We start from the raw sequence: 20,000 nt of genomic DNA on the forward strand, positions 1-20,000 counted from the left end.
GCCATCATTCCTGACATGTTTATAAATAAGGGAGCGACTTAAATTGATGGTGATACTCTGGCCTTAGATTGTTTAGCTGTAAGTCTTTAGTGCATTTTAAAATTGAACCAAAACTATACAGTATGCAGAGTTGCACTAATACAGTGAAATTATTTATGAATACAAAAATAAGTACTTGTATACATATTTCACTCTTCTTGGGCACCAAGACTTTTTTTTTTTTCATAACGGAAGGTAGTGAAATCAGAGGAGTAAATTGGGCAAATGCTCTGTGCTAAAGAAAACTAAAATAAACACTTGTATTGGTATTTATTTTTTGTTAATTTAAACTTTATCAAAAAGGTTTTGTTATTCTTTTCACTAGTAGGCAACATTTAAAAGTAGTAAATTGATCTACACAATCAAAATGTGGTATGCACCTGTAACAAAAAAAGGAAGACCTTTTTTTTTGCACTATAACAGAGTATATTACAACAAACTTAATTATGGATTTTATTGTTATGTGATGCTGATGAGTGGCACATATGTCGTTTTTGTGGTGAGTGCTGATATTTCACAGTTCATGAACGCATCACTCCGTTCGCGAGTGAGAGAAAGAGAGAGGGAGAGCAAGCGTGCACTTCCTGCTTCGATGTCCACCACAGGCTTAAACACACAGAGTAAAGGGCATAGGGAGCAAATACATGCGGGTTTGAATTCAAACTGCTGCTTGTTCTTGTTTTTAAAACTCATTGACAATGCATGTTATATAACCATTCCGCCCTGGAAAAAGAACAGTTCAAATAAATCATTAAACATCCCAGATTAGTATGAAATTCTTCCCACAGTGAATGCATGCTAAATTTCGACTAAAACTGAGTAAACTACAAGAATGCAGCAGGCAATGTAGAGGGCAAACACATTGCCATTCCAAGCTGCAGTCTTACATTGTGTGTTCAAAAGTGACCTCCTTTTGACAGCACCTCATCATTACAAATGCTGGGGTTGCTCTTTTAATAGGTCATAACAAACATTTAACAGACTCCCATGGCAGTGGTTTGTATGTTGGTCCAACTATAGACACCAAGCAAAGAAAACAATTAAGAAAAACTAGTTCAACGACAAACTATTAACCTGGTAAAATACATAATTAAAACATTGTTTATATAGCAATCAATAATCGTCAAATTACATTTTTTAAATAAGTGACTGTAAAATAATTTTAGTACTTCTCATGTAGATAAAGTTTAGCAACTTTGACTGACAGGGTAGTTAGTGAAATAGCCACTCATGAAATTGAATGACAATATTCATCCATCCATCCATCCATTATCTGTACCGCTTCTCCTCACAAGGGTCGCGGGGCGTGCTGGAGCCTATCCCAGCTTTGGGCAGTAGGCGGGGGACACCCTGAACTGGTTGCCAGCCAATCGCAGGGCACACAGTGACAAACATCCGCACTCACAATCACACCTAGGGGCAATTTAGAGAGTCCATTTAACCTACCATGGATGTTTTTGAAATGTGGGAGGAAACCGGAGTGCCCGGAGAAAACCCACGCAGGCACGGGGAGAACATGCAAACTCCACACAGGGAGGCCGGAGCCGGGATCGAACCCACGACCTCTGAACTGTGAGGCGGACGTGCTAACCAGTCGACCACCGTGCCGCCGACAATATTCATATTATCTGCTATTATATTTATTTGCACTAAAGTAGTGCTTCGAGATACAAGTTAAATTCATTCATTGACCAAGCTTGTGACTCAAAACACTCGTAGCTCAAATTATTCTTTCCCATTCAAATGAATGAAAATGATATTGATCCGTTCCAACCTTTCCCTAAAATAAAAAAAAAAAACAACAACATAAATGTTGTAATATTTAGAGTTCGGCGATATTACATGGAGAATATCTTCTGTGTAGTGCACTGTCAACACTTTATATAGTGGGTATGGTGTGCTGCTGACCTCTACACGGGATGTTGTGAATTGATCGAGAGAATACTTCAAAGACCTCCTCAATTCCACCGACATGCCTTTGGATGAGGAAGCAGAGTCTGGGGTCTCTGAGGTGGGCTTTCTTATCCCTGGGGTTGAGGTCACCGAAGTGGTTAAAAAGCTCCTCGGCGGCAAGGGGGTGAATGAGATCCTCCCAGAATCCCCCAAAGTCTCTTGAGATTGTGGGGGTATCCTGGTTGACACGCCTCTGCAACATCGCATGGGCATCAGGGACAGTGTCACTGGATTGGCAGACCGGGTGGTGGTTCCCCTTTTTAAGAAGGGGGACCGGAGAGTGTGTTCCAACTATAGGGGATCACTCTCCTCAGCTTTGCTAGTAAGGTCTATTCAGGGGTGCTGGAAAGGAAGGCCCGTCAAAAAGTTGAATCTCAGGTGCAGGAGGAGCAGTGTGGGTTTGGTCCTAGCCGTGGAACACTGAACCAGCTCTACACCCTCGGCAGGGTACCCAAGGGTGCATTCGCTCAACCAGTCTACATGTGCTTTGTGGCCTTGGAGAAGGCGTTCAACCGTGTACCCTGGGGTATCTTGTGGAGGGTGCTGTGGGAGTATGGGGTATCAGGCGCCCTAGTACGGGCTGTTCATTTCCTGTACCACTGATGTCAGAGTTTGTTGTGCACTCAAAATAACCCACACTGCACTTTGAGTAGTGTAGTGAACATTAATGTTCACGCAACTGGTTAATATAGACCACAATGCATTGCCAAAGTGGTGCAAGCACTAATATCAAAGCGATACAGTAACCATACACCACAGAAATAATTAATTTTATTTACCAATAATTGAAAGTATGTACAACAAAGGAAATGAAATAAATATTTTTGATTCACATTAAATAGCCGGAGATCTAAATGCGCCGGTGCTTCATAACAGGTATGGTGGTCACGTGATATGCAACAAGGGGAAAGTAGTTAGCTGGCTATCCGAATCGTCAGACAGAATGAGGAGCCTACTAGATAGTGTGTGACTATATAGTGAATGAGGGGTTAGTGGATATTCTGACACAGCCCTCGTATTTGTATCCTTCGCCTTGTTCGTTGCAAGCACGCGTTGGAACGGAATTTATTGTACTGTACCAAAAATTACATAGTCAGGAGATGTGTACACGACTAGCGCCTAAGTAAAAAAAAGAGTCATAGATAGTAATAGGTAGATATGACAAGCTCCTCTGGGTTGCTTTCTTACGGCGATGCAAAGCTTAGGTCGATGTTTTCCATTACATTTGATGAAAATATTGCCACTCCCAACCACACTGACATGTGTTTAACCTGCTCTAGTCTACTGTAAGTCTGTTTATCTGTGACGTGAGCTAGGGCTGTACCATCAGTCAAAATTGTAATTATGATTTCGATTTTGGCTTCTCTCGATCTTTCAAACCTCATAATTGAAGAAAAACGATTTATGTGCAGGTGGGTGTGTTGCGTTAACAAGTTCCCGACATTTTGAAAGTAACCGTGTTGCTTGCATAGCAAGCGTGTAGCGTATTCCATTGTCCTGGAAGCTGTTAAATGACACCCCAGTTGGAGTTCACTGTAAAACTAAACGCTCAACAAAAAGATTTACACACATTATGTATTTCAATACAAAACATGCTTCATTTTTAAAACACCGCAAGCGCTAGTGCTAAAGTCAATGGAGGATTCCATTCAAATGCTAATTGGAAATGGATGGAAATGGAAATTAGCATCGATTTTGGGAGTACCGTATTTTCCGGGCCATAAGCCGCACCGTTATATAAGCCGCACCCATCTATGTTGAAAACTTACTTTACTGCATTTACAGAACGATTTTGAACTGTAAATGTACATGTGTGTACCTGAGCAGATTCTTTCCTGACAGTGCCTTTTAACACTGCAGCAACGTTGCTGATTAAAACAGAAGAGAACTAAGAGAAAATAAACAGTACTTATCTTCATTTCACTGCCGACTGCCGCTCGAGTTTGTCAGCTAATGTCCACCAGACTCCACCATCTATTGTTCTACTACTACATACTACATATGCACCTGTCTTGTTTTATGTTAATAAAGTCAGCCAATCTGAAACACGACGACGTGCTAAATCAACAATAGCATTTCACATCGAAACAATAGAACAGACGTAACATCAGCCAATCGCATTCATGTGTACTTCAGGGACCTCTAGGAAAACATAAAATCAAAGCATTACAGCACCTAATGCAATAACCTAGTATATGGCGCTCTCACCTGTTGAACTCCTCCACCTGCAGTCACATCCAGGTAATGGGAAATGTATTGTATTGAATTGTACTGTCATTCCGGTTAGAGTGCCCCGAGCGGTGGAAGAAAAATCCACAGAATAGCCGCACCGGGCTATAAGCCGCATGGCTCAAAATCTAGGAAAAAAGTATTGTCCGGAAAATACGGTATGTTTTTGTATTTTTTCACTGCTCATTCTTGTTTTTACAAGGCATTGCGAACAAACATTATGCCGCTTTTCCACAGCCCCGCACCACACCGCTCTACTTAGCCAGGCAACACACCAAACCGCCTCTTTGCTTTTCCATTAAAACAGGCACGGCCTGCCAGGCCTCTCGCAGCGAGTGGGGTTCTGCTGGAACATTTCACGAGTTGCCAATCTCGGCTACTGGTTTTGTCGCGATTCAAAATATGAATTGCCGTTACATGATGTGGCAACGTAGGCGTACTGTACAACGTATTGAATGAAATGAAGCTTTCACAGACGAAAAATGTATTTCCAGGTTTAAGACAGTGAGACACAGCCGCCCGCTGCCCGCCCACCATACAGACAAAAATACAGTGTTGTACTGATGCACAATTTTTGTGTTTTACATCAACATTGAACCAGATTTACAATTTTATATGTACCATGGATGAAATAGTGAGATTGTGATTTCGCGAGCGGCACTCAAATCTCGCCACCAGTTCTCATTACTTCTGAATTGAACGCAAACTCAGTCTTTCTCACTTGGCCACCTCTCCGAGGCAGCGGGTCATCATCCTCACTCTCTGGTGTCCGAAGCCCTCTGGTGCTTGCCGAAGCCGGCATATCCGTAGCAGGGGGTACGACTGTCCGGCCCAGGGGCGGGAAGGCTCCTGGCTGCGGCTGCAGACCTCTCATTCAATTGAATATGAGCGGTTCGTGCGATTGGGAATTTTTTTTACCCAAGCTTCATCTATTTGTACATATGACATTGTTGATATGGTTCACCGTTGTTATAAAACACAATTGTTTATTTTATATGCAGGTGGGCGGCTTTTTCTCATTCATCTAAAATCAGGAAAGGGCGTGTGCAGCGTTGCTTGCTGTATCGCTGTCAGCCAATCGGATGATAGTGACGACAGGGTCCCATAGGATACGTTTTAAACCACCCGCCTCCGAGATGGTTCTGAAAACCAGTTCTATTCTGAACCCTCGGCCCCAAACAAGTCTCATAGAAAAGCAAACATCCGGGGCAGAGCGAGGTCGTCTCGGTGTACAGCGGGGCTAATGGAAAAGCACCTATCCAGACACCTATGTCGTTACCATAGCAAGCCTTGGAGACAGCCAATTCAGAGTGGTGATTTGTGGACACAGAAAACAGGAGAGTCAAGATTGGCTGACAATCAGTCCAGGGGCAATTATTTTCATCCAAAATAAGCTGTGACAGCAAATATATATTTTCCTCTTCCTATTTCATCTTTTTGCGTTTTAACTAAATCTATTTGTCAGCTTGTCTTTAATACAACTCAGATCTAACCATTTCTATTTCTGCTGCTTGTCTTTAATACAACTAAGAAGCTTATTGGTTCTTTTGTCTTTTTTCCTTCTTCCCTTCTGCATGTACCTTCACATCACTACTCTCTCATCACCTTTTTCTCTATCCTTTTCTGCTTTTCTTTCTTTTACTTCCTTATCGCCTTGCTGCCCAATTCATCCTCCCCTAGAAGTATCGATACCCAGAAGAGGAAGGTGCATCGCTATGCCCACCAAAATTCCACCAACATACCTGCCATCAGCACCCAATGGGAGTTACCAAAGAGCTGATTGATGCAAGCACTCTCAGGAAGGAAGGGATGGATCAGGGGACCTGGAGAAGAGAGAGACGTTGCAGTAGAACTTTACAGAGAGACATGGGTAGAGACATGAAAAGCTCACTAATGAGGGATGGATCTCTTAGTCGCCGTGTTGATCTCCGTGGGGCAGAGCTTGTTCAGGTGGCAGAGCGCCAGCTCTCTCAGATTCAGCATGTCCATGGATACGTCACTCACGCACATATCACACCTGCTCAGGTAACTTGAAGTTATTTTTTCCAACATCAGCAGTAGTTTACAGCAGTTGCCCCCAATCTATTTTGCGTCAAGTAAGAGTACTTGCTGTTTGTGGGCCGACAACAACAATATATATTTTTTTCATTCTAAAATTGCCAGTTTTAAAGCATTGGTATTGACAGCAAATAGAATTATAGAGTAATTAATTGTATTAATTTTTTTTTCATTAATTGCAAACATTTTTATTCAACAGCTACACTGCTAATGTTTACGTGGGCAGACTTTGCAAACACAACTCTAATTTTCATGTTTTCCACATGGGTACTACTTGTACAAATGATTCAACAGATTTGTTGTATTGCCTTGTTTTTGACGTCATACCTTGCATAATGGCTTCCACCTCCACGCTGCTCTGGAGATACTGCCACAAAAGTGATGGGGAAGAACTTCTCTTGTCAAAATAGCTTCATCTTTGGAAGTCATAGCTGCGATCAGCTGCGTGTTTAGCTGCATGTTCGGTCATTGTTACTCTTACTTTTGATTTATCCATCCATCCATTATCTATACCGCTTCTCCTCACAAGGGTCGCGGGGCGTGCTGGAGCCTATCCCAGCTGTCTTCGGGCAGTGGGCGGGGGACACCGTGAATTGGTTGCCAGCCAATCGCAGGGCACACAAAGACAAACATCCGCACTCACAATCACACGTAGGGGCAATTTAGAGAGTCCAATCCAACTTACCATGCATGTTTTTTTTGGAATGTGGGAGGAAGCCGGAGTACCCGGAGAAAACCCACGCAGGCACGGGGAGAACATGCAAACTCCGCACAGGGAGGCCGGGGCGGGGATCGAACCCACGACCTCTGAACTGTGAGGCGGACGTGCTAACCAGTCGTCCACCGTGCCGCCTACTTTTGGTTTACTGCTTCTTATTTCATTTTGTGGTCAATTATGATTGATTCTTCAACCGAAGTTAGAGGAGGAAAACTGGACTTTGATTGTTTACAGTCGCACACATTACCTCTGCATCTGATGGAGTAAATATGCTCGCAGCTGGTCACGTAATATCACTATTTCCAATCATATAATCACCCAGCCTTTCTTATATTTCCCTCTGGAAGGTAATTGATGAGGCGGAGGGTTGTGGAAGTTTGAAGATTTGTGCGGCCCGTAACCAAGTGACTGGGGACCACTGGTTCACAGTGCCTTGAAAAAGTATTCATTATTTTGAACTTGAACCTTGAACTTTGTCATGTTTTGTGACCTTTTAGTCACAAACTTTAATGTATTTTGTTGATGTTTTGCGATACACCAACATAAAGTAGCTCATTTGGCAGCACGTTAAATTTATTCAAATTAAGCAAATTCTGGCCAGCTTGTTGAAGCAGGTGCATCATTCTTTGATTTCACTGCAAATCAATGCAGGGGAACACACATTTTTCAAACCATTTTCAGTACTTTATTGACCAGACTTGGTATGCATTGAATATTTTTTGTACTAGTGCGACTGGCATGTGGGATGCATTTGCCTTTTTTTTGTAATGAGGCCCATTACTATATTGTAATATACTGTCTGGCTACTTTTTCTTTATGACTCAACTTCACACCCATAACTATACATTCGGGACTTGGACATTTTTTTCAAAATGATTGAATCACATTTAAAATGGTTTCATCAAATGCGCCACAGTTTAACATGCAACATTCTAATGGCTAAAGATTTTTGCATGTTTCATGTTTTCAGAATACAATGGCAGATCCATAAGGCACAATATGCAAATGGTGCTGGAAAGGTTGGCCCCGCTGACCTTGAAAAATTAGGTCAAGGTCACATGCTGACACAAAATGCTGCCACAGGAGAATCTGAATGCTGCATTTCATTTGCACTCCTTGGGCATTACACACTGGATTTGGTTGCACACTAAGACTCTATGGCAGGGGTACCCAAGTCCGGTCCTCAAGACCCCTATCCAGCCAGTTTTATCCACATGTGCCTTATGGTGTTTATTCATGTGTGCAGACACTCCCAGCCAATCAGAGGGAGACTGCTGGTGGCCATGTTGAATAAATTAGTGTCATTCATAATTTCGTCAAAGTAGGGCATGTTACATCTGAAAATCCTCGTCTTGATCACACTTATCATAGATACATAGGCAAGGCATCAAAAGTGTTACATCCAATGTATTGTGTTCATTTGTTAACAACAATCTCCAAAGTGTAAATGTCACATGACGCAATGTAATGTAATTTGAAAAAACTAAAATGAAAAATGGAAACTAGCAGACTAAGTTTAATGCACTTTGTTTATTCTAGATTTTCCAAATGGGTCAATTTGACCCGCAACATCGCAGGAGGGTTACGCAGAATATGAGAGATCCCCCGACAGAATGACAATTCAAAATTCAATGATGATGTACAGTACTCTCAGGTAGAGTGGCAAAATTCTGCAGAAGCAGAAATGCAAATCGATGATTCTTCCAAATGGCCAATAGAAATCGGTCATTCAATGACATCATATCAAGTAAAAGGGGAAATTCAACCTACGAAGCTTTCAAAACGCAGATGTTGACAGTGATTGCCAGTACGATCTCCGACCTTACATATAGCTGCTACCGGAGAAAACAATCACTGATGGGATTCAAAGTCCTTATATGCAGTATGGCCAGGTTGGTAATGCAAAGTAATGCATCTCAATTACTTGTTACGTAGTTTAGACATTTACATGCTCTGGTTTGGGTTGTTATGCTACGTTCAGACTAGGGGTGGGCAATATGACGATATTAGATCGTTAAGGACTTTAATGTGTTGACGATCTCATAATGCCGAAAGATCGTCTACAGGGCACATTCTATACAGTTTAGCTCTAAGGCGGCTCAAAGCCGCTGACGAATACCTGACCAACCAATCACATCATGCACACTGCACCGTACGTGACACTCCCTGCCTCCCTGTTTGTTTGTATATCAGGAAGCTATTGCGAAAAGGCACCACGAAGCGGAGTTGGTCCTGAAAAGAAACTCCATATCCACAGTGTCTATTTGGTTTGGCTTTTCCTCGGAGGAGAAAGCACAAACCAGTTATTTGCAAAGTTTGCAGAGACTCGGTTTGGACGTCAGATGGCAATACGACAAACCTGAATTTTTTGGTGTAAGCGTTCATATTACATTATAAATGCGACCTCGGTCTTGTCTGCTGTATGAACAGATGCGTCACCAAAATGGCCCGCGTGCGCAGAAGAAGAGACGGTCGACGTCACTCCCGACGTCGTGTTTGCGGAAGTAAATGTGGTCCAGCATGTCGGGGAATTTATACAGTGAAGCGATGAGGTAGAAGGTAGAAATAAATACAGTACTGTAGTTGGGGAAAATCACGAGGCAACGCTTTAATATCTCATTTCATGGAGACATAACTAACAATGACGTCACGTCATAACCGTGCGTAAAAAATCAATAGATCCCAGCTGTGGCTAAATTACTGCCATCGACATAAATGTCCACTTTATGCTTCATGTTTCAAGTGGGATTAAATTAAAGTAAAACAAAGTTACTCAAAACAACTGCAGATTCGATACCCTGCTGCCAGCACTTTTCCTCTGCTTGCACGGAGCCCTTTTTGGGCTCCGGATGACGTCACGGTCGGATATATGCGACCTGGCCGTTCAGACCGCGGTCGCATTGAAAAAATTTGGATACTTATCTGATCTAGGACCACATACGAAAGCGACCCAGGTCGCATTTGAAAAAATCGGAATTGAGCCGTTCAGACTGTCATAAAAAATCAGATACAGGTCGCATATGGGCAAAAATATCATTTGCCTGCGGTGTGAACCTAGCCTAAGTGTCCTTATAGCGATGCTCATCTATACTTCAATCATTTGGGGATGCTGAATTTGAGGCCTTTTGGTGTCAAACTACATTCTTCAGATTACAAGACACTTAATTTAAAAAAATAAGTCTGAACTGTAGTTCAGAATTTTATTTATTGGTTTCTTTTAGGTCTTAGTGATTTATTTGTATGAAAAGCTGATGCAACCATTTTAACGGGTGGGTTATCACTCTGATGGGTGGGTTATCACAGTGAAGTAGTGAAAGGAGAACCCAAACAAAATATTGACAAAATTGTTGCTTTTTAGCTCCCCCTTGTGGTCTGACACTCCATCACTCATTTTTTTAAAGTGTTTCCCTTTAGTGTTTCTCATATTGTGTGCATGTGCCTATGCGAGTGTGTGTTAGTGTGCACACGTGGTCGTATATCTAGTCACTGTGTATGTAGTCCTGATCTGTTTTGAGAAATCTACACTGATCATTAAATACAGTACATTTTATAACATGTTCGACATTGTCGTCTGGTCTTGTAAAATACAATACGTACACACACACACCATTAAGATAATGAACATCATGATCACTTCATACTTGTACATCGCTGTTGGTGAATATGCACAGGTTATTTTAATTCCTCTCCCAAATGCTTCATCTGGCGTGCTTCTGTATGACAGATGGATCTGCCATCTTGTTCTCCCCATGTACATGTTCCCTTCTAGCTGCTTTTATTGCAATCACCGTCTGTTTTTGTCTGTGTGAGAATAACACACACCTTTCTTCTCTTAATTTTTCAACATGAATGATTTTGTTATTTATTCATCATAAGACTAATACATATTATTGCACCTCAAAATGTGATAGACCAGGGGTGAGTAAAATTTGTCCCCAAGGGCCACATTTGATTTTTATTTTTTTCAATGCACAGATGGGCCAGGTCATTCGTTCTGCAGATCAGGTAAAATAAAGTTAAATGTAAAATAAATAAAGATATAGTTAAAATTTGTTTTTATATAGTTAAAATTCGGATGTGTAATAGGTAAATTTTTTGTTTAGGTTTATTTTTGTTTTTTTTTTGTTTATATTTTGAAAATAAAATACACAATTCATTCATTTTGTTATTTTGAATTAATGTTGAATCAAGTAATCAATTGTGTCATCAGATTAATATGTATTTATTATTGTATTTATTAAGTTGGGATTGTTATCATTAAGATTTGAATACTTTTTAACCACAACCACCGATCCGTGGCCCAGTACCGGTCTGTGGACCATCAGTACTGGACTGCAGATATATATTAAAAAAAAAAAAACACACAAACTCTGTAGCAGAGCAGATATGCGCCAATTGTACATTATCACCACGGCAGGAATGTAACGGATGGTTGCCCCAACTTGCCGGTCAACGAAATGTCAGTTGGACCATGAACCGGTCCATGGCAGAAAAAAGGTTGGGCACCGCTGCACTACAGTATCCCCTTCCTCACACACACGCGCGCACGTGCACGTGCCTCCACACACACACACATGCGCACAGTCCTCCCCCCCACACACACACACACCGCTACATACATACATTGTTGGGCGCTGCTCCTTTCTGACACACTGTAAGAGTGCTTTTGCTGCATTTTGTTTCTTGTGTACTTTTAGTTAAAAATTGTAGTATCACGTCATTTTCCCTGGCTAAATATCACAGTACGGTACTGGACTAGTACTTAGGGCAACACCCTGAATGCGCTGAAAACACGCTCTGCTATACTTTCAACTGTCAATCAAATATGTTTGTATGTCTATCATATGCCTACACATTCCTATATATTTGAGCTGTGAAAATACATCCTCTAAAAGCCTCCGGTGGCTGGAGTGTTTTTCACAGCTGATTGCTAGCGATTCTCGGCACAGGGATTTATTTTTATGCTCTGATGTGAGTTAGCTAGTTAACTGCATGCTGTAGTGGTAGAAATTGGCGCAATAAATGTAATAAAGTAACTCATAATTGTGCCGAATAGCCTCCGATGGAACAGAGGCACTCAGTTGTTATGTTGTTGAGGAGGGGCGAATCATACTGGGTGCCCAAATCCATCACTCGGTGCCATTTTAACCCACCCAAAAAGTTAGAAAAACTGAAAAAACAGCTCTACTAAATAAATACTAAATACTAAAGTACTAAATAAATCATGACGTAATTTAATAATTGCTGGACTAATTAAATAATGACACATATACATAATTACTTAATTATGCATTAATTAATTTATTTAATTTTGTCACTCTAACCTTCCCTATGTTTCACTGTATGCTTTTTAAAAAAAACAGGGTTAGGGTTGGGGCTAAAAAGCTGCAAGAAACACATTGAGTGTGTTGAATTCACTGTGCTGCTGTCTAAATGTCATAGGAAGCATATCCATAGGCTCCATTTGATGGCGATGCGTGGCCTTACCCAGAGGGGGAGAGTTTGAATGAAGTCATAGCCCTACCATTCTCTTCCCTCTATTCAGAATCCCATGCCTGCTACCGGGTAAACCTGCCTCTGTCAGTTGTATGAGTGAAACACTGCATTATACTCCATTTTATATAATTTTGTGCTATTTTTGCTTATTAGCTTTATCAAGCCTTTTTATTTTGATTTTTTCACGTGTAGCCTTCCAACACAGCATCTGATAATATTTTGTTTTTGTTTTTTAAACATCAAACCTGGTATTATTTAGGTTTTTTGATGTCATTGTTTGATGAGACAGCTTTTGGTTGTAGTAGTACCTATGAAGCAGTTGGAGGCAGCAGAGGTCTAAGAGCTGACTGATGAGTGCACAACATCACCACATAAAAACAACCACTGTCTTAACAACATATACTGCCCAGCTTCACAAGCTGGAACCTATCCCAGTTGATCCAGTAGGAGAGGTGGAGTACAGACCACCAGTCACACAACTGCCACTTTGGACAGAGACATTCATTTGACCTTAATCTATTTATTTTATTATTATACTTCTTATAATCCCCCATTGAGAAATGAAACTCACACTATTTATTTTTCCAATTTATTGACCTAATATCCTGGGCACAGTTGTTAAAACTACAAACCATGCAACTACACGAGTAGAACCCATGCAACTACCATAATTTCTGGGTAGTTTCATTAGTCCACTGTGATGTGTTCGGTGATTTATTTTCTTTTCTTTAAATTGAGATTTTATTGTCACATTGTTCACAATCCTTACAGTTCACAAGGACTACCCAAGTAACCTATACTTTGCCCCCACTCAACAACCATTTGTCAGAGCTGGGCAGTCCGTCCCTGGGCCACACCGGTCGGGCCCTCCGGCCTGGCCGGATGCCCATTTTTGGGGCGGGGGGTGGGGGCTGACAAATGGCTGGACTAAGCATGGTTAGAAGTGGATTTTAGTCCGGCCCACTCATGCATTTGACGTGGTCGCGAGGCGGCCAAATTTCATCTCAGCCTACACAGTGAAAGGCTTCTTTTTAGGCTTCTTTCTACTCCCGCGTCGGCGCGAGCGACAACTGCCGCATTGATTCACATGACCGACGCATTGTGCTGTTGGCGACAGGTCTGTGACACATGCCACGCACACATCAGGAATTGTTTCTGCTCTGATCGGTCCATTATGTAACATGTTGCAATGGCATACAGTTTCCCACACGGAGAGGAGTAGAGCATGCAGCACGCAGCTCGTTGCTGCTGCAAAGCAAACAAGTTTGGCAATAAAAGTAAATGCATAGTCTAGTCATCTCGGTCTCTTAATGGTTGTAGCAGGCACGATATCCATTGTTGTCGCTGTCTTTTTGAAGCGACACCCCCCGACTTGGAACTCAACTGTTTCAAAACAACTTGTGTCCGGGAGTATATTAAGCTGCACGCAGCACTCAAGTATGACGCTGGCACGTCAAGGTGGAGTTTGTGCACTTTTTCTGGCGTCTTGCCTACTTCCGGAAATACACCGTAGCAAACCTGCTGTGTATAGTGGTTTGCTGTTATGCTTTTATTTTGAAGGCCGTGAAGGAGGGGAAGTGTGTAAAATAAATAAGTAACTTGTTGACTGCGACTTCTGGCCGTCTATTGGACCCAAATAATTATACAATATGACAAAACCAACCCCGGGGCTCACAATGGAAGTAAGCACACGCAGTTGGGTAAGTAGTAAAGTACTATGGCGCATTTTGAAGTGTGTTTGTGCCGTGTCACAGCGGGTTTGAATAGTAAATTAGCCAGCTAATGATCCTTAAAAAGCCTCTGCCATTAGCATCTCTCCCGCGGCGGCGTCAATCACGGACTATTTTTTTTTTTGGGGGGGTGCTGGGGGGCTGAACCAGGCGGGGGTGATTATTTTTATGAATAAGGGTGGGGGGTCGCGGCCGGAAGGGTACCCAGGTCAAGGGTGGAGGGTTGCGACCGGACCGGCAAAAAAGGGTCAAGTGCCCAGCTCTGCCATTTGTGCATCATTTCCCTTAATCAACAGGCGTTTACATTTGTACATTGTAATAAAGACAATTATATATATTTTTAAACAGGAACAAAATTAAAGAATAACAATAAAATAATCAAAGGAGGTAAAAAAATAGGTCAATAAAAAACATTGTAGCTTTAAACCAGGGTGTTGTCTTTTCCTCCTAACAAAACATTTTAGGCACATCGTAAACAAAATCTGATTTACGTTGTCCAACATACAACAACCATCGTTTCTAGACCTTATTGAATTCATCTACTTCCAATCTAATGCAGTTATCGTCTCCATGTTATAAATACCTAACATCACATCTTTGCTTTCATCCACATTAATGGGTTAAGGTAAAAAATCTTTAAAGTAAAACTTTTAAAAATTAAAGTGGCAGCAGGCTCCTACTTAACTGTTCAATAGATTGGCAAATAAGTTTAGGCTATGTGAATTGTGAAATGTCAAATGTATGTGAGTGTAAAGCTAAGCACGGTTAAAATAACATGACAGAATGACGGACACACAATTGCAGTTTGGTTTGGCTTGTAAAAATGATAGATTGACGGATGACGAATGACGGACCGGCAAACCTTAGTAAAATGTCCACCCCTGGTGACAACATAAGTTTAGCAACAATGGTTAAAAAAGCAAAAAGTGTGATGATGACCATAGAACAATAAAATTGAACTCACAGGGGGTACTCAGTTTACAGTGGAGTTATATTCCCACAGCACCAATGTACCCTCATTTGGCTGCACAAACGATGACAAGATGGTAGGTTTCGCAAAATCAAAATGAGTATCACGATCACAAAGAAAAACATATCTCTCATGTTTAGTTAATATTTCATTGTTGTTTTTCAAAAGTAATACAATTAGGCGTCCTCAGAGCGCTATCACTTGCAATTTTCACTCTCTTGGGCGCCATGCTGAGGGCTAATTTAGAGTAAAAAAAAAAATAGATACCTTACCTGTATATAAAATAAGGCATGCACGACATGGACTGAACGATTAATTGCATTTTCCATATAATCGTGATATGATTAAATACGATTTGCTAATTGCAAAGGTTGTGTTTTGACTGGTAATTGGTAGTGAAGCGGAGGAGTGCTGAGCAGGCAGAGACGTCGACACTATAATTAAAGCCTGCCTGTGCTAGGTGTGTGTAATGTTGGGTGGATTTTCAGTCTCAGGAGACCTTGTCTCGCGAGGTAAAAGATTGTTTTACTGGTGACCAATCAAAGCGCATTCTCCAGGCAAATGATTTGAAAATGGAAACCCCCTGCAAAGTTGTCAGTGCTAACATTTTAAGAGGATAAATCTGTATGTGGTTTAGACATTGTATTCTTTGATTTCATGACTGAAAACTGAAGACAGACGAAATTATGTTATTATGTCCCCTTTGAATTGATGGGGCATTACTGCTGCCGCCACTAGTTATACCTGCTGCTGTTGATGAAATCAGAAGATGTAACGTCATAAGCAGGCATATTCTTACTTTTTCTACACTTGAGCTTTTGTGATTTTACTGACTCCACATCAGTAAGAGATTTTATTTCTTGCTCTAGATTATGAAGTTTCATCGATTGGTGCAGCTTTTAACCGGACGCTGCTTTATATATCGTTTTTTCGTTATTTTTTTAAAAAATAGAGTGGGGTGCGGCTTATATAAAGGTGTGACTTATAGTCCGGAAAATACAGTATATTAGGACTTGAACAATAACCGTATTTTCCGGACTATAAGTCCCTCCGGAGTACAAGTCGCACCAGCTACAAAATGCATAATAAATAGGAAAAAAACATATATAAATCGCATTGGAGTATAAGTCGAATTTTGGGAGGAAATTGTGCGCTTAATACACATCATTTCCACCGAGCTACGATGGTAAAATTTAGCTAACATTCACACATGTAGCATACAAGAAAGTTACGGTAAGATAACTTTAAACTCACCAAAACGTTTGTAGATCAATTAAATAAGTCTTTACTTCATCCGCGACCATGTAGAATGTTTCCAAGTCTCCAAAAGTATTTATGTATTCGGTCGTAATTATGTCTTTGTCTCCTCTGCGCTCGGCTTACGTGTGTGGCTGCGTGATGCAATACCGCAGCCAGAGGCAGGCAACTGCCTGTTTGTGGTTCATTCTTGTTCAACCATCGTCTGTAAGTAACTTAGACAATTGTGTGTAATGAGCATGCAACATTTATATACGAGCTGAAGTGTGGATGATTGTGGGTTGTTGACTGAACATACTAATAGCTATCGCTAATGCTAATCGCGATCGCTAATCGTTAGCATAGGCTCATCTTGTTCATGAGTTTCAAGTTTCTTTTGTTTCGACAATAACAATGATCTTCCTATTTTTTGTGAAGAGAAAACTCTCTTTCCGTGCTGACTGTTTCGGCTGTCACTACAGCCTTCCTTGGAGCTGTCACTGCTTCCACGTGACATGTCTAAAAACACCTGACCGGGTCGGTTGAATCTTCAAAATAAGGCTCCTAGACCCGATAAAGGCTGCGCTCCAACCCCCCCCAAATGCGCTGTATAAATAAAATTGTATTGTATTGTATTGTATTATTTTGCTCCGGACACGTTTGTTTTTTATGTTTATGTTTTTCAGAAGAAAAAAATCATCAAATAACTCAACAGTTATTGCACTGCCTAAATACACATAGCAAGCCTACAGTTTCGCTTCTTTTTTCACATGCTTTAAACCCTGGGGGTTAAACAAGCATCACGGGTTTGCTGGAGCCTATCCCAGCTGTCTTCGGGCGGTTGGCGAGGTTCCGTGAACTGGTCGCCAGCCAATCGCACATAGACAAACAAACATTCACACTCACATCCACACCTAGGGACAATTTAGAGTGTGGAATTAACCCACCATATACTATTTTGGAATGTGGGAGGAAACCATAATACCCCGAGGAAACCCACGCAGGCAGGTGGAGAACATGTTAAATCCACACAGGAAGGCCGGACGGAGCCCGGATTCGAACCCATGACCCCCGCACTGTGAGGCAGACTAACCAGTAATACACTGTCCACCGTTTTAACAATGATGCGGCTAATTTATGTATTTTTATGGGCTAACGAGCTTTATACTGCCAATACGTTTAGGGCCAATTCCATTTCTACCCCTAAGCCCTTGTTTCACCCCTTAGGCCTCAGGTGAGTGCATTTACGAGAACGAATGGGTATCCCAATTCCCGATTTTTGGTCTCACATCAGGAAGCTCCGAGAGCTCCGAGAGCTTGCAATTTTGGGGAAAGGTCTGAGGCAATGTTCCCTCTAATTTTCCATCTGTCTGAGCGTTCAAACTCCCTGAACATTCTTTGGAGCATGGTGAGCAGCATCAAACGGTGCACATGGCAGCAGCCAAACCAGTATCACACCTGTCCAAAACCTGATACTGAAACCACATATACTGTATATCACAGACTCAATGCCCGGGTGCCAGATGTGGCCCATGACATCATTTTATGTGGCCCTTGAAGCAAATCATGTGTGTCGACATCATGTTTCTTCAAATTGTCCTCACTCTTAACAACACTGAGATATGAGATAATGCAAGCATTTTTTTTTATACCAATCCCTCCTTTGAAATTAATAAAATATTTAACAATTATTTGCTGGCTTCTGATTTCAAAATGTGTTATCCATCAATTTGTTGTTAAGTATGTAATATTGTAAAGGGGAATCATACATTTACAGTACATGGGCTCACAGTCATATCAGCCCTCTGAGGGGCAACGTAACTATGATGTGGCTCGTGACAAAAATGAGTTTGACACTCCTGCTGTACATCAAAATAGAATATATCACTGATTAGATATTTGTGACACCAATTAAATCTGTCCTAGTTCGTTAAGTTCATTTTAGTACAGAAGTCATTTTAACCATAATTCTCAGTACAGTTTTTAAAAATACTTTCCCACATTGTTCACTCATAAATAATGGAGAATATCCATCCATCCATTATCGATACCGCTCATCCTCACAAGGGTCGCGGGGTGAGCTGGAGCCTATCCGAGCTGTCTTCGGGCCGTAGGCGTGGGACACCCTGAATTGGTTGCCAGCCAATCGCAGGGCACACAGAGACAAACATCCGCACTCACAATCACACCTAGGGGTAATTTAGAGAGTCCAATCAACTTACCATGCATGTTTTTGGAATGCGGGAGGAAACTGGAGTACCCGGAGAAAACCCACGCAGGCACGGGGAGAACATGCAAACTCCACACAGGGAGGACGGGGTTTTCCGGAATCGAACCCACGACCTCTGAACTGTGAGGCGGACGTGCTAATCAGTCGTCCACCGTGCCGCCCTAATGGAGAATATGTCATTTAATAAAAAACTAAAATGTCTATTCACCTGACCTCAGAAACGCATAAAAGCGCCTCATTTAAAGGGCTCGCAAACTACGTCCATTTTTGGACTTCCTCAATGGAGCGGTCCGCATGTTGCATGCAGCGTCTTGTCAGTGGTGAGTGTGACTGTATGTGTCTCAATGTATGCCTTTAACTATAGTAGAGCAACTGAGTGTGAAGCCTTGGTCACGCAACAAACTGCAATAGAAGTGCGAATGTGTGGTGTCCTGTTTGTAGCTTAAACTGGGGTGGAAATGAAAGTCATCGTTCCTTTGTCTTGCCCAGCCATTGATACAAATGATGCATCTATTATTTTCCCAGGTTTACAAGTAGCACGATCTGTAATCAACAGTAAGTCTGCTAAATCACTGTTGTAGATGCTCCTAATGAATGTCAATTCTCTATCATCCTGTGAAGTCAACAATTTAAATCCCTGTTTGCCTGTCTCTCTCTCTATCTCTCTATCTCTCTCTCTCTCTCTGTCTCTCTCTCTCTCTCTCTCTCTGTCTCTCTCTGTCTCTCTCTCTCTCTCTCTCTCTTTCTCTCTGTCTCTCTCTGTCTCTCTCTGTCTCTCTCTGTCTCTCTCAGTCTTCTATAGAGTATAACCCCCTATATGTCCTTTTAACAGTGGGCAGTGGGAGACTGAGATAGCACTTCCCTTACCAGAATCAAACAGTGGACTAATGGAAGGGCTGGGGATGAGCCAAAATGTTTAGGAACCAATACAAAAGACCACAATCTACTGATCTGACTGGTGTCTATGCTTCTTCTGAGGTTGAATTTATCTGATATGTTTGTTACTGTGAAGTGACACCTTTCCAATATTACTGCATTTACCTTCGATGAACACATGAAACAACTCACATTGTTCTCTGTCAACTCACAGAATTCCAAAATACAACAACACAATTGTTACCACCAGTCAGCGACAACACAAAAGTAATCTATGACAAATAGCAAAATAATTTGAGGATTTTCCAGAAATAGGCCAAATTTAAGAACAAATGATCATCCTCTAGCAATCAACTGTTCCTCTTCATAGAGGACAAAGGACTAAATAAAAGTCCTTTACCAACACTGACCAAAATTAAATACTTTACCCAGTAAAAACATGGTTCCTGTCAGCACATAAAATGG

The 20,000-nt window shown here is 41.5% G+C and overlaps 1 protein-coding gene across 6 annotated transcripts in view; it reads left to right on the forward strand.

Moving 5' to 3' along the window:
- Window positions 1-20,000, forward strand: part of LOC147138033 (discs large homolog 1-like protein) — a 184,438-nt gene that overhangs the window by 45,470 nt on the left and 118,968 nt on the right. For 2 of the 6 annotated variants that reach the window (XM_086048014.1, XM_086048011.1), the window contains exon 2: window positions 5,902-6,246. The exons of 3 other annotated variants lie outside the window; for them this stretch is intronic. In XM_086048014.1, the coding sequence (XP_085904140.1) occupies window positions 5,902-6,246 (345 nt within the window). The remainder of the gene's footprint in view (window positions 1-5,901; window positions 6,247-20,000) is intronic. One more of the 6 variants, XM_086048013.1, reaches the window with a different exon arrangement.

This window comes from Filicampus tigris, chromosome 12 (genome assembly GCF_054856515.1).
Source record: "Filicampus tigris isolate MCC_2025a chromosome 12, RoL_Ftig_1.0, whole genome shotgun sequence".
In the NCBI taxonomy this organism is placed as follows: Eukaryota; Metazoa; Chordata; class Actinopteri; order Syngnathiformes; family Syngnathidae; genus Filicampus; species Filicampus tigris.